The 16248-nt window shown below is 39.2% G+C and overlaps 1 protein-coding gene across 1 annotated transcript in view; it reads right to left on the reverse strand.

The window, feature by feature from the left end:
- Positions 1-1798: 1798 nt before the first annotated feature.
- The window catches only part of DPY19L1 (dpy-19 like C-mannosyltransferase 1), a 123191-nt gene continuing 108741 nt past the window's right edge, over positions 1799-16248 (reverse strand). Inside the window, exon 23 of the mRNA XM_073630473.1 lies at positions 1799-16026. Coding sequence (XP_073486574.1) covers positions 15873-16026 — 154 coding nt within the window. The 3' untranslated portion in view covers positions 1799-15872. The remainder of the gene's footprint in view (positions 16027-16248) is intronic.

Here is a 16248-nt window from a genome sequence, read left to right on the forward strand (position 1 = left end):
GTTTACACGCATTTAGGCGTGTCAAGCATTTTTCTGTCAAAATGCTGCTGCTCCTGAATACGCTGGTTGAGGTTTTTTTTTTCTGCCTCTAAACACCTATGGACACACAGGGTTGATTTACTAAAACTGGAGAGTGCAAGCTCTGGTGCAGCTCTGCATTGAGATCAATAAGCTTCCAGGTTTTTTAAGTCAAAGCTTAATTGAACAAGCTGAAATTATAATCTGATTGGCTACCATGCACAGATGCACCAGATTTTGCACTCTCCAGTTTTAGTAAATCAACCTTGAGGGGCATTTAGAGGCAGAAAAAAGTCAAATGCTCCTATAAGTGGTGTTTGTGCTGTAGGCCTATAGAATTTGCTGACCTACCATGTCTTGATCCTCTGCGTGAAGACAGTTATCCTGGCAGAAAAAGAAGGGCTTTGATTTCTTATGCCAATCCCGCAAATTGGGAATTGATACACCAATAATCAATCAGATAGGGCTGGAATGTTATTTGGAAGAAGACTCCATGAATTAAAAAAACTGCAAATCTCAGAGGTCCAAGGACAATGGGGGCCTAGCTTCCCCGAAACCCTGGCTGTACTACCTGGCAGCCCAGCTGCAGTAGCTGCTGAACGGCATGAATGGTGTACTGGCCGACGGATAAATGCACACCGATTCCACATTAACTGTGGCGTTACACTGTGTAAGGGCTCAGACTCTCCCGGAAGCCCTTGAGGCCCAGCCCTTCTTAAAGTTTAACAAAAAGTACCCCACGTATAGGTTACTACATAAGATTTGGTTCAAAGCAAAAACAACTGCAAAGGGTGTCAGGGTTTACTAGCAGGCAGTGTGATCTCCCACTTCTCTTTTCAATATGATGCAGCAAACATCCACTGAAGGGTTCATCTCCAGGTGCTATGCGATGCTGCTGCCAGAGTACGTGGAGAATTTTCCCATCACGGTTGTGGAAAAATGGGTGGAAGATGTGGGTGATATAGACTGGGTTCAGTGGTTGGAGGCCCTGGAATCTGTCCACAGCTGTTCTTTAAATGTAACTCAAAGACTGTCCCAAATTTAAATATATATATATATATATATATAAATTGTGGGTTCATCGTACCCCACTTAAATTGTCTGCTCTCGGACTCTGCCCAGACCCATTGTGTGCGAGATGCAAGGGAGCTATTGGTGACCCTGATACATCTTATTTGGCGGTGCCCAAAGTTGCACCGCTCTTGGACTGGCATAGTAAACACCATCAACAATACTTTTCAAGTAACCGTCTTTCTTGACCCTAAACCGTGCTTATTGGGTATACTGGATGAGGTTACAACGGACATATATGTCAAAATGGTGTCCAGAGCACTGTTCCAAGCTCGAAAATTGATCTTGAACATTGGATCTTTCAAGTCTCTCCAACTTTAGAGATGTGGTTAGCCAATATGGAATTAACTTTGAGATATGAGCGCTTGATATATCAGCATAGAGGCAGCCCGACCCAGTTCAATAAGATCTGGGGATGCTGGCTAGCGACCCCTGGCTTCTACGTTGTATTTTGTGAAGGTATGGTATAAATGTAATACTTCAGAATGTGCATTGTTTATTGTACTGTTAAAAGTTGTTAATAAACTTTATTCCGATTTTAAAAAATGCACATCTCATTTATTAATCTGCATGCTTTTATAAGAAAGTGACCTACAAATCATGCAAAATAATAGATTCAATAATAAAAGCAGAAAGAGCAAGGCTGCTGTGTGAAGCGTATTCACTCATAACAAACAGTAAGATGTTATTTGACTAAAGAAAAGGACAGTTTTAGAAAGAAGACATTTTATTGGATGTTTTAATACAGATATGCAAACTATTACATATTTCATAAAAATACTCTTCTGCTACAGTAGCAAAATGTGTAAATGCTTAATACACATGTATATCAAGGTTTCTGCTGTTTCTGCTTCTGTGTAGGTTATCTAAATTTTCAAAATTGATGTGACTCAAGGATATTATTGTAGTTAATTAACACCTTGAGGCAGAAATAAATATCTATACACAATTATAGAAAATATGCAAACGTTTAAAATGTTCTGTAAGTTCACAATCTGAAAATACTGCTCTCAATTCAGATGTTATTTCTTAAAATGTAATATTGTTAAACTTTATACAGGAAATGATTTAAAAACACATACTACCACATTTGTACTAAGCAAATACTGGAAAAGAAGAGGTTAGGGAAGCCTGACACTTGACTGGGTTCTTTTGTGTTATTAGAAGTACTCTAATGTATTATGCCTTTGTAACATTTTTACTGTTCTTATGGCAAGGCGACCAAGATAGGCTGTAAAAGTAGGTGTGACATGTTAAACTATCATTCAGCACCTCTTGGCATCGCCATGAAAGCAAACCCCTCTACATCAGTTTTTTTTTTTGGTGTGGACAATTAAACTGCTGGAGTTTACCAGAAACGGGAGTCAATTTACACATGAGACAGGGCTTACGGTTATCTTCAAAAAAACACTTAGGTGGTGTATTTCCACTTTTGCAGCCAAACTGGCATGAGACCTACTTTTTTTTTTTTTGCAAAATCTTTTTTATTACATTTTTCATTAGTATACAAAATTAGCCCAGGCAGGGGCCAAACCTTGTGGCATGAGACCTACTTTGAATTTGTTACAAGTTTGTTACAAGTTCTCAGTCACATGGAAAAAAAAAACTATTTAAAAAGTGTAGTACCTTTTTTAGATGTTCTGTTCTGGAAAATCCAGCACTGTCAAATCCTACTAGTTCTCTTTGTTTAGTGAGGGCTGGGCAACTATGTTTGTTAAAATTAGCCGTATTTGTGCTGTGCATGCAGACCTTAATTATTAGTTTAAACTAGATTTGAAAACTGTCTGTCCTAACAAAGGGGTTAATGGTTTAGAAGCTAGGCTTCTTGCATGGTATGTTAAATGAGAGGATACTTAAAGTGATTGTAAAAGTTACAATAATAAAAAAATAAAAAAATAAACAAACACCTTATACTAACAAGCCTCTTGCAATGGGGGCACTTGAGCAGGCTGTCTCCCGAGCTGCTCCCCTTGGGAATGGGCTGACTGATTGACAGCAGCAGGAGCCAATGAGGAGAGAGAGACCCGGGAGAGCAGCTGCTCTCATGCACATCGTCTGATTGAGATCAGGTAAGTATAAGGGGGGCTGGGGAGCTGCACCCAGAAGGTTTTTTGCCTTCTGCATAGAATGCATTAGGATACAAAATATTTTGCCTTTAGAACCACTTTAACCACTTCAATACCGGGCCTATTCTTGCACTCCTCTCCTACATGTAAAAAATCATCTTTTTTTACTAGAAAATTACTCAGAACCCCCAAAAATTATTATTGCAACTTTTTATCTTGCACGGTATTTGCGCAATAATTCTTCAAACGTCTTTTTTTGGGAAAAAAACGGTTTCACGAATTAAAAAATAACAAAACAGTAAAGTTAGCCCAATTTTTTTTGTATAATGTGAAAGATGATGTTACGCCAAGTAAATAGATACCCAACATGTCACGCTTTAAAATTGCGCACACTCATGGAATGGCGCCAAACTTCGGTACTTAAAAATCTCCATAGGCGACGCTTTGAAAATTTTTACAGGTTACCAGTTTAAAGTTACAGAGGAGGTCTAGTACTAGAATTGTTGCACATGCTCTAATGCACGGGGCAATACCTCACGTGTGGTTTGAACGGCGTTTACATATGTGGGCAGGACTTGCTTGTGTGCTCGCTTCTGAACGCGAGCTACTGGGGACAGGGGCGGTTTAATTTTTTTTTTTATTTTTACACTTTAAAAAAAAAATTTTTTTTTGATCACTTTTATTCCTCTTACAAGGAATGTAAACATCCCTTGTAATAGGAATCTATTGTGACAGGTCCTCTTTATGGAGAGATGCGGGGTCAATAAGACCCCACATCTCTCCTCCAGGCAGTAAAGCATGAGATCGAGAAAAAATATTCACCGATCTCATGCTGACAGACAAGATCGCGGCTTTGTTTACTTCCGGGAACCCGGGCGTGATGTCATAACATCGCGCCGGGCCTCCGACGGTCATAGAGATGACTGGGGACCATCTGGTCACCGGAAATCTCTATGGTCGTCATCCGGCACCGGCTGATTCTTTCTCCGGGCCCCCGATGGCACGGGAGAGCTCGGAGAAGCCCTGGATGACGGCGGGAGGGTGGGACGTCCCCTCCCGTTACCTATAAGAACGATCAAGTGATGGAACTGCCGCTGTGATCGTTCTTATCATGCACAGAATCGCCGCCTGCAAATAATGATATCTGAATGATGCCTGTAGCTGCAGGCATCATTCAGATATCCCCGCATAAAGTCAAAGACGTTATATGATGCCCTAAGGTATTGAAGTGGTTAAAGAACAACTAAAAGGCAAACCTTTTTTTCTTTCATTTTGGACAGAGTGGAGATGGATTAGAACACCTGTTAGGTTTTATTGCTGTCTGCGCCCCCAATAGGGAGATTTGCCCTCTCTATTTGTCCTGTTTACCATTGTCATTGAAAGTAAAAGAAATTCCCAAAATTTTGGATTGTCCCCAAAAAAGTAATTTAGGGGAAATCTTCCAATGGGGGCACTAGTTCTGGTAACCGGGGTCCCCCAATGGATTCCCCTAATTTGCAGGGATATCCACTCACTTCCTGTTTTGGCTATGGGACAGGAAGTGGCAGGAAATCTCCCTAATGGAATACAGATAGCAAAAATAAACTGATGGGTTATAACCCTTTCCCTACTCTATCCAAAATAAAATTATTTGTCTGTAGTTCTACTTTAAGCTGACCATAGACAGATCGAAATTTGGTGGTTCAGCAGGGACCAGCCGAATTTCCATCCATGTGTGACCGCTGATAGAGAAAAAAATTCCAACAATCTCGTTCAACAATAGTCAGTCATTAGATGGATCGAAATTAGGCTGATCCCTGCTGTCAGAATACAACATCTCAGCGTGGAAGATTCATCTATCCACACAATTGAAGAGAATAAAGGAATCAATTGATTTTTTTTTCAAATCAGCCCGCTGGCTGAATAAAAAAAAAAAAAAAAGATCCATCTATGGCTAGCTTTAACCTGTCCCCAGGACAGACTCACTCTGAAATGGTTAAATCTTTTTTTGGTATGCTGTGTGAATGAGAACAGATAACATGGCGTTTTCTCAAATTTGAAACAAAGGTGGAAATACACTTTAAAGCTAACATAGCTGAGAAAAAAAAAAAAAACATATCCACCTTCCTTAACCACTTCTCCTGCAGCAGTTTGTTTTGTCCAGCACTAACTACACAGGCTCTACATTGTATTAACATTACAAATTAAATGTATGGATATATTTAAAAAGGCATGCAAAATTATGTCCTATGTAAAACAATATGAATGAAAAAAAAAAAAAACACAACATTCTGGCACATGCACAAAAGTCATTAAAATACTGGTTAACAAGACAACTAAAATAAAATAAAAGCACCTTTTGCATTGCCTGCATCATATTCTTGTATTATTGTTAACACATTCCTTATTGAAGCGCATTTTAACTAAACAGCATTCAGTCAGACAGTGTATTGGCCTCTAAGAATATTACATACAGTCAATATTTTTAATAGATAATGTAACATTTAACAAAACAGCCAGCTGACAACCACTTGGCAGCATTTTTAGGAATTAAACAAACTCAGATAATAAAAACCTTTGCCGAATGTTGTAACACATTATTCCAAACAAATTGAAGCCTACTTAAAAGAATGTATATAAAAAACAAAAAGAAAAGTTTGTACAATGAGAACACTTAGGAGATATGAAGATAAAAAAATACATGTTTCACCTATATTGCACTAATAAAACACAAGAAATACAAACTTTGCTTTTAAATGCAAATAGTTGCAAAGAGCAGCTCAATATTTGTCATTAAGTGTAACAAAAAGATCATTGTAACACATACATTATTTAAGCTACATATTGAATTTACTGTATTGTTTTAAAAAGTTTGTCAGCTGACAAAAAATAAAAAACGAATGCTTAAAATAGAATTTCAGACTTCAGGATAACCCTAACTAATCTAAAAATGGATCTTTACACCCTGAGGGAACTTCCCTCTAATCAACCCATTCTTCTCCCCCCTCCCACCACATGAATAGCGCTGTCTTTTTGTTGTTTACTTCTTAATGAAAATATGCCCCCCCATACAAGTCTCTTTCCTAGGGCAAGGATGTGCACAGTTATTGCTGTGACTCTTGGAATAAGCACTCGACATTTCCCAGGAGGCATAGCTGTTCATTCAGAAAGGAGGAAGAGGGGGGCGTGCTTAGCGCGGCGTCATTGGGAGGGGTGACGGGGGAGCCCAGAAGAGCCGGCGGGCCACTCAATCACATGCAACATGGCATCACGGGACCGAGCGGTGGCAGAAGACAAGATGATCTCAGTGGGACAATGCTGGATCCTCTGAGTGGGCAAGTATCTGAAATGTGCACAATTTGACCACCTGGTAAGCGGGATGACAAAAAAAAAAAGTGGGGGGTTGCGGGCGAAGGTTCACTTCAAAAATGCTCCCTCCCCCTGCAAACACCTATGCTGAATAACCTGTTTAAGAATGTTCTGTATATTTAAATATTTTCTGGTTCTGGGTCACTCATGTTGATCTGCCTTTTAGGTCAGTGGCTACAGGGGAGAGGAGCACCGACAATGGATGGCCATAGGAAGCTTTGCCAGCTGTTGTCTCCTTTCCCTGGCTGACACAGGGGAGATCACATGACCAGACTGGAGTGGCCTAAAAAACAGGTAAGTATACAGATCTTTCTTACACAGGTTGTTCAGACTAGGTGTTGGGGGGGGGGGGGGGGGCAGTTAAAGATTCCAGAATTCTACTTTTAAGATAAAATAAATATTGGTTTTAAGGCTTGAAGAAAACAAGTTGTAAAATCAAGTATAAAACTTAAGTTATAAAGTTTCATCAATTATATTCTGTAAATACTAGAAGGATATTTGACATATTTGACATAGCAATCTTTTCATTAGTAGTACAATGGTGAGCTTAGTTGCCTTTCAAGCAGATGGCCTGGTCAAAGCATTCCCCTGCATTTATAGAGCAAACTCAAATACGTGTTTTTTTTCTGCTATAAAGCCAGGTGTACTGTGTTACTGTTCTTTGCAGTACCATATTCATAACTGTTGGCCAGTGGCGGGCATCCATATGGGTCCTGAGACCTGTCACCCGATTGGCCGAGAGGAGAAGCGATCCTATTGGCCGCTGAGGAGGTGGAGACGCAGGGGATTGTTTGTTGCCCCCCCCCCCAAAAAAAATATACCACCAGCCGCCACTGCTGTTGGCTGCAAGTTGCAACCCTTGTTCACCATCACATATCTCATTCTGTCACCATGTCATTTTGCCAAGAGAAAAAAGCTAGGCCCCGTCTCTCACAATTAAGAAGATGACATCACCAAGAACATCAACAACATGGCTAATTGTACATCAAACATTCTTTGGTTTTTTTCTTTACTAGTTGTAACAGAATGCAGGTAATAAACAATATATTATTTTTGATATCTTAATAGCTTCTATGTATTACATACTCTGCATGGTATAATAAATAGTAACCATGTAGTAGTTTTAAGAAAATTAAATGTTCCAACATTTAAAAAGGCCAATGCTGTTCATATACTGTATAATAGTTAAGACCTGGTTTAAAAGAAATCCATTACTTCCTATCTATGACAGCTGAGGTTTATAGTTTTACTGAATTGTGTTCCATCATCCAACTCCTGGCTAGTACAAATTTTGAACAGAAGGAACTTCCCATAATGACATGCCCATTCCAAATGTAGTAACAGTCCTAGATTTCAGATGAAGGAAGCCTTTGATGCAGGCTGGATCCTCAGCCAATACAGGAGCAAGAATAAAAGTGACAGATTCTCCATATACAAATTTTTTTTTAGCATGTTGATGAGCTACCAGCTTGTAGCCCTGGTTTGTGATCAATTCTGTTAAAAGTGGTTATTGGACAGAAGCTACCATAATCTCTCATAAAACTGAAAAGTCTACATATGATACGGCAACATATCCTTCAACAACCAGTCAGTCTCCGATATACTGATCACACATAAGGATTGTGATTTAAAACGACCATCAGTTACCCACAACAACACTGACAGGTGCAACTCAAGGCTCCACCAGGTCCCCTTGCATGAGAAACCGCTAGTAGTGCAGACAAGGACAGAGCTCGCCCCAGCTCAAAACTTCTAATAGGGAAAGGAAGTCCTAAAAGTCACACATCACAGCAAACCCTGTAAGGTGGTGTATGACAGCCTCAGCCCAGGCTCCAACAAGCAACAAGGCCACGCCCCCAACACGTTTCAATCCACCCTGAGGTGCTTAATCATGGGAAACCCAAGGTGTCCAAAAACATCACAGGGCTTTATTCTATAAGGAGTAATAAACTCTCAAAAACCAACAGCAACCAATCAGAATACATGCTGAACTGATTTCAGCATAGTGGTACTTAAGATTGAGTATTCTTTTTTACTGAATTAGATCCAAGTTGATCATTGCTTGATCTGGCCAGTTCCATGTACTCCCGAATCTCGCTGTTCATCTGCTCACACAGGTACAGCTGGCTATAAGGCCAAATCCTGGCCTAATATGCAACTTAAGGGTACCCTCTGAGCACTTTAGCCAGTCTTTGCCTCTTCTTATTGAACAGAGGGAAGGAAGGCCTTAACCATATGTGCACAGATTCAGTTTATTTAGTGGGTCACATTAAAAACAGCAGCAGGTACAGACTCTCCAAAGGATCGACAATTGCCTCTGGTTGTTGTGACCTGGCTGAATCTTCCTTGCCAATCTGGATGGTTTATCCCTGAGATGTACAGGAGATGGTCTCCTGTTCCATAGTAATAAACGTGCACGCACAGATCGCCCTGGCATGTTTGCAGAAAAAACTTGTGACAGTTGGATCATGCCTGCATGTCTGACTGCCCTTGGAAGTCCGGACTAGCTCTGCTCTTTCCTGGAATCACAAATGATGTAAAAGTTATTGGGCAAGAGATTGGTGCTATTAGTTATTCATTTGGGAATAATCTGTCCAGCAAATGCTGCCTTTGACACACAGGCTGTAATTGTGAGATCATTAAATAGTGGTGAAAGCAGTGTCAAAACAAGTTGTACCTAAAGTAACAGAAGCTAATAGTAATAAAATGCAGTATCACGATTTCCCTTCCTTAATTAATGTCAAAAATGAATGGGAAACCGAAAAAGCTTCTGACCCTACCACTGGACACATTTGTAATATTGTTAGACTATATGATTTCACATTTAAAATGAACCAGGACTTTGAAAACCATAATACCATAATGGCACCATAATGAGCCTGATTCTACTTTACTTGCCCACTGCCCCAATCTGCAAATCACAGCCCGTTCCCCTAAAATTCCTACGCAGCTACTGACTTTATGAAAGCCACATATGACAGGACTGAGGCATGGCAATTTGTTCTTCAGGCACTGAATACTTAATGAAATGATTTGCGAGGGGGGGGGGGGGGGGGGGTGTCAGGTCACCAACACCTTGAAGTACCAGGTATTGCTTAGGGTTTGTAGGGGTAAACTAGAACAATAATGAAATGCTGGTGAGGTAGGAGCTTAGGTGCCTTATGTTATTTGCTCCCCAATATGCCTGTTACTTTATTCAGGCTGTGCAAAGTAAATGTTTGCTTCAAGCATCATCTATTTTGGACCATTAATTTAAACATAACCATTCTTCACAATAATTGTGTAATGGTGTTATAAGTGATCATTACATCTAAATAGTACAAAATGTTAAAGCCCCAAACGTCCCTGCTTATGCCCAGCAGTACACTATACAATGGATAAAAAAAAAAATGTACAACAAAGGCTGTTGTAGATGATCCCAGTGGTAGGGGCATTCACAGTGTATTTTCTAGAACTATAAATGACACATAATAGGAAGCATATGTATGAAAGCAAAATAGCTTGAGTACACCATATAGAGTCTTACGTAAAAATATATACATATGTGAGAAATCAGGGTACACTTTCACTTCTACTAACATCAAGTAAAATTAGTACAACAGTAAATATTTTCAAAAAGAAAAGAATAAAGTTACAGTATATTATATTAAAATTATTTTAAACATAAATTGTAAACTGGCATCAGTATACACAATATTACAAATACTATTCCTTCTGAATGAATTTTCGTGCCCACAGATGTGAATGACAATGCATATGTACGCTCCAGAGATACCCCAAATGCACCCAAAGCTGAACCTTTCCACTTTCGATTTTACACTCAGAAAGTAAAAAAAAAAAAACAAAACATTAAAATCACCCTAATCCTAACATCAAATAGTCTTTTAAAATCTGTCACATGGAATATGGTCATATGAAAAGCAAAAAGCTTTAATGGACACAGATCAAAGGCCACATGGAAGTCAACATTTCTTTAGCAAATACTTATTAAAGGCTTATTTATGCACTTGTCTGCTATATTGCATACATTCATACAGGGTCACAGAGTACATTGATTTGTCCTTAAAGTGCATCCCCAGTCAAAACCTTTTCTTTTAGTTTTTGATAGAGTGGGGAAGGGATAAAAACCCTTGTCAGGTTGTATTGCTATCCAACAAGACATATTGGGGTTGATTTACTAAAGGCACAAGACTGTGCACTTTCCAAGTGCAGTTTCAGTCATTTTCCCCAGGGCTTAGCAAATGTGGTAAAGCTCTGCCGATTTCCATCATCCACTCATGTGCAAGCAAAAATGCTGTTTTTTTATTTTTCTTGCACCTGATTGGGTATTCTTTACAAAGTGAAGCTTTACCATATTTACTAAGCTCTGGGAAAAATGAGTGCAACTCCACTTGCAGAGTGCACAGTCTTTTTGCCTTGTAAATCCACCTCATTGTCTACCCAAAGACAATACTGAACAGCAACACAGACAGAAATATAGGGAAAGCTAGAAACCATGTCAGGTTTTTTTTTTTTTTTTTTTTTTTTTTTTACATTTTTACATCCCTGTCTGTGTTTCTGTTGCAGATATCAAATTCACTTCTGTCTGGTTGAAATCGTAATCAAGTTCACAGTAAAGTGAGGGGAAAATCTAGCTAACAGAGAAAAAAAAAAAAAAAAAAAAAAAAACACCTTTGCCTGGGTTTACACTTTACAAGAGATCTGAGAAAGGAGTTTAGATACAACAGAATTCTTCCTAATTATTGCACATATGCTGTTGTAATGTTGGCATTTATGTATAGTAATCGTTTACTCTACCTGTATATTTCTGCTTATACTGTATATACACAGATTTTACAAAACAGATGGAGCACAAAGCTCAGACTATAGATTGCTGTACAAAACTAGTCCTTTAATCTTTACGGGTAAGCCCAAAATGGCTTCCTCTCTGCCCCAAGGCATTACAGACACTCACTATATCTGCTTATATTCTGGTCCACAGTATCCATTGAAAGTTATAACATATAATGCCAGTTAAAGGTTTTTACTTTATTGAAAATACCCCCCAAAAAAACAACATAGGGTGGCCCCACCTACCTAACACTCACCAAATAAGCAGCAATTACACTAATGACACATATTGCTATTCTTTTTATATTGATTTGCACAGGCTTTACGTCAATGCCGACATAACACTCAAAGCAGAACCAGCTACAATGATGTGATAGTGTGGTCACAGCAAGCACTGAAGGGCAGGAAAGGGGTCTATGCCAAATGTAGCACAGAGGGATGAAAAAAGGGAACTATACTGAAGAGAAAGTGTAAAATCCCTTTTTATCAGGAGCTATCATCATGCTAGACAGGAAAACTAAACGACCACTTACTGAAATGGTCACTACTGCAAACCAACAAAATAAATCAGCAAGGCCTTTATCAAGGTAAATAAATAAAAATCAAGGTAAATATGTACGATTGCATGGTGAAATAACACTGGTCTCATTTACTTTCTATGTTTTTTCATTTGAACTATAGTACATGGAATACATATCTGTAGAGCAAAACATTGGAATAACCAAATTCCTACAACTATGTATGCTAGCCTATTGTGTTTAGGAATTGTTGTTCTCCTTAGTACTTTGAAATACACCTAAAGACAAACACTGGCCTGCGGTTTCCCCTTGCTGCTGCCTTGAAATAAAACTATAATCCTCCCCCCCAAGAAAAAAAAATTACCACCTGTCTTTTTGAGTCAAAACCTTCAGTTCTAACTGGTTGCTGTCATACTCACACTTTGATAAGGCCAAAAGTGGGCAGTGTGTGAGCCAGGATCGCAGCTTGGCTGCCTTTACCCAAGGAGCCATTACCTGCCTCACCTAGAGCTTGACCTTTAGCTGCAGTTTAAAGTGGTTGTAAACCCTCACAAGCACCCAGATAAGTGACTGGCCCCAGGTCATACACAGAGATGAAACAAATCCTCCTACGTAAGCTGTAGCTGTGTATCTACAGTCATTTCTTCAGTGGATCATTCTGAAAACAAACAGGAAAGGATTTCTCCTTAGTTCTAAAAACAGGGGATGGGGATCAGAAGTCTTCACACATTCAACAGTTCTGCGCCCTGATTGGAGGGAAGGGACACATCACCTTCACACAGTATGGTGAACATGCACAGCTGTGGATAAGTCACAGGCTGAGTGCTGCAGCTCTGTCCCCCAGCACCATTTTAACTCCTGGTGTCGGGAAAAGCTGCCAAAACGGAGTCATGCTAATAATAGAAGAACCAGGCATCAGGGAGAAATGACTCTCACTGCTTTAGAGAGAATCAAGTACACAGTACAGAAGGATGAGCTTTTTTCATATTCCATGCTTGAAGTTTACAACCACTTTAAATTACATTACCCCTTTCCCCCATCCCAAGTAACATTTCATGGGCTAAACTATATAAACGCAAAATAAATAAAATAGGATTTTTGATTTACCAGTAAAATCCTTTTCCTAAAATATAGTACAGGGCGCAGGATCCTTGTTTTTTTTTTTTTTAAACAGAAATTGGGATCCTTAGCCATGGTTTTCATACAGCTACCTTCGGGTGACTGGACACTGGCAAAAAGCAGGCTGCTGGCACATCCCTTATTTAATGCCTCCCACTCCCAGCTAGACTCAAATTTGTAGTAAGCAATAGGGATCTGAACAGAGGGGACGGACCAGTGTCCTGTACTGCAACAGATTTTACAGGCAAGTCAAAAATCCTTTATCTTAACTGTACAGTACAGAAGGCATGCTTGATATTCATAGACCCTGGGTTATGGGCTTGTACCTTCAGGTGATTGGACACACCCCCTGGGCACCCCTCCAAGAACCCTATGCCTGAGTCAGCATTTTTGATTTTCTAACAAGTCAATAATCCTTATTCCTTAGCTGTACAGTGTGGGAAACAGGATCTTTAGTCATTATGATGGGACGTACAAAAGCAGTCTAACAGCAATCAAACACCAACAGGCCCAAGTAAACAAATGGGTCAAGAAAGGCCTGACAGACTCAGAAAGCAGCTTTTAAAAAGTAAAAGGAGGGAATCCAATTGTCTAAAAAAGAGGCAACAGCTATGGAGGTACAGCATGTACCACGTCAAGACTGAGGAGAGCAAGTTCCTTGGGATGTTTTGCAGCAGGACATCAGGAAGGAATGTCCTGGTTGAGGTGGATGGAAGAGACCACCCCAATTATGAAAAAGCCCTTTGGCCTCTAAACAACCTTGCCCTTGTGTAATACTAGCAAGGGCTGGGTACAGCATCCATGAGTATAAACCCTAACGATACCAGTGATATATTTAAGCTTTGAAGAAATCTTACTCCAGGTGTGTTATTGTGATCTGATTCCTAAACTACTGCTACCTTTTTAGATAATGTGTGTCTGTCTTAAGGGCAAATTCAAATACCAATTCAGAATGGGAGGCATGAGTGCAAGCCTTGCCATCAATTGCCTCTATAAGACCCGAGATTTTGCCCTTGAAATCAGATACTGTGGCAGAAAATTTGTCTCCGGATAAGAAAGAGGAAACCTGTGTGACAGACAGTGCAGCAGAATAGCCAGGGGACAGCAGGAGTCAGATTGGAGGCAAATATTAGAATAAAGGGTACTTGGGCCCCGTGTAGATAATCTACCAGCTTTATTGGAGCTATGACCTGAGTCTGAGGTAGTGACGTCGTTTGACCCTTTTCCCTTGCACTTGTGATCTGCCGTGCACCATTAAATGTCCCCAGAGGAGTACTCCTGCCCTGTACTACTGAGAGAGACAGGAAGGTCTTGGTGTCACTGTGCCAATGGAGGAGGGCTGGGAGCTGTTGACAGCTGGAAGGCACACCTAAAAAAGGAAGAGGCTTGGTATGCAGACTCATTAACCAACACAAGAATGAGGCGTCACCAGCGCTTGATAGAAAAATCATCAGAGAGCACTTCTATAGAAAAGAGGTAATCTTCTCTCAGTAGAGAGAAGAGGCCGATTACCTAAATACCACAGCAAAAAAACAAAGGCTAGCTAGGTGTGGGAGGGGCTATATACAGGATAAGCCAGCAACTTTTTTTGCGTTTAACCCATCTAAATGACTAAAGATCCCGTGTCCAATACCAACTAAGAAAAATTCATTTTAAGGACCTAACAAAGAAATGCATATACAGCTAGAAAAATACCTTGTATATGTACTGATTGGAATGAACAGAGGATTTGGTGAATGAACTAGTACGTGCAAGATCCATTTTATTCAGGCTGCAGTATACTGTCACAGCCAAAAAGGCCAGCTATTATACCACAAGACAAATTGGTTCACTCTCTGAAGTCTCCAAGATTGACCATATCAAGTTAACTCCCCATGCTAACTTTTATGGCGTATTAGGTCTAAAGCAGCCTATGATGGCCATGAATCATTCACTATAGGGAGTCATTTTATCCTAATATCCAATTTCTTGCATCGTAGAAATAATTTTCTTTACCAATCAATATGTGATAATTGCACAATAGGCCTTTTAGTAGAAGAGGGTGTAAACAGCCGTAATGTGTAGTTAGCTACAGCTACCACCTTTCAGCAGGTCAGTACAAATTATTACTCAATGGCAATTATACCATAATAAATAGGTCTTTCTCAGGTATGATTCTTTTAAATTCACAATTGCACAGGTATGATTCTTTTAAATCCACAATTGCAAGATTGTAAGTCAAGAGTATGTGCACTTCTCACAGGTTCAATCAGTGAGACCATTTAAACCTATGGTGACTTCTTTTTAAACACAAAAGGAAAAGGAAAAACAAAAACAAAACAAAAAAAAATATCCATAACATAACCTTTTGAGAATTAAAGGAGATTTGTGTACAGAGCATGATAGCATGCATAATGCCATTTCTGCTCTATAACTGGCACTGCAATGTATTCTTGTTATGTACCATTCAGCCTTTTTTTGGCACCATGGTACAATAGTCCCTTTCTCTATAACACCACTCATTAAATGGGATCTCTACAGCTCAATATATACACTGCTTCAAAATATTACAAGGCTACATAAAACATTGCTGGAATAGAACATCATATTTTTCCATACATATTTACACTGAATTTTCTCTTTGGTGCTTAGTCAATAAAACTTCTGCCAATTGAAAATATTTAAGGCAGCTTTATACAGATTTTCTTCTCTTTACATGTGGAATCAGCAACACCAAGCAAAACAATTGCAGTTCTCTGAACAATAAGAATGTAATGTACTTTTCAAAGTTTTTCTTAGCAATAAAGGTTTGCATAGCATAGTTTATGTTACAAAAATGTCAGGTTACAAATATCTGTAAAATGAATTTACAATAAAATTCAAAACATAGCAATCCTGAAGAAACCTTTTTTTCTATTTTAACTTAAATGCCAACTTTTAACACCTTGTAAACATTATTTCTTAAAACAGTGGGGAAGTGTGGCAATGACTCCTTGGATAAAATGGAACACAATGGAGTCTTGCCAGCATTGGATGGATCTTCAATATCCCAAATCTCTGACATGCTGCACCCAGTCCTGCAAGACACGCATACAGTCAAATACATTGCTGGAAGAATGTGGTCAGTTTAAGTAAACCAATTAAAAAAAAAAAAAAACACACTTCACATGACTAAATAGGGTACATATAATTTTTGTCAAAAAAGTTGGCTTTAGATGTACTTTAACTTTAAACAATATGTGTACTTTCTCATAATAAAAGGATACACCCTTAGCCGTGTACAGCCTAAAATAATGTAC

Source organism: Aquarana catesbeiana, linkage group LG05 (genome assembly GCF_042186555.1).
Source record: "Aquarana catesbeiana isolate 2022-GZ linkage group LG05, ASM4218655v1, whole genome shotgun sequence".
Lineage (NCBI taxonomy): Eukaryota > Metazoa > Chordata > Amphibia > Anura > Ranidae > Aquarana > Aquarana catesbeiana.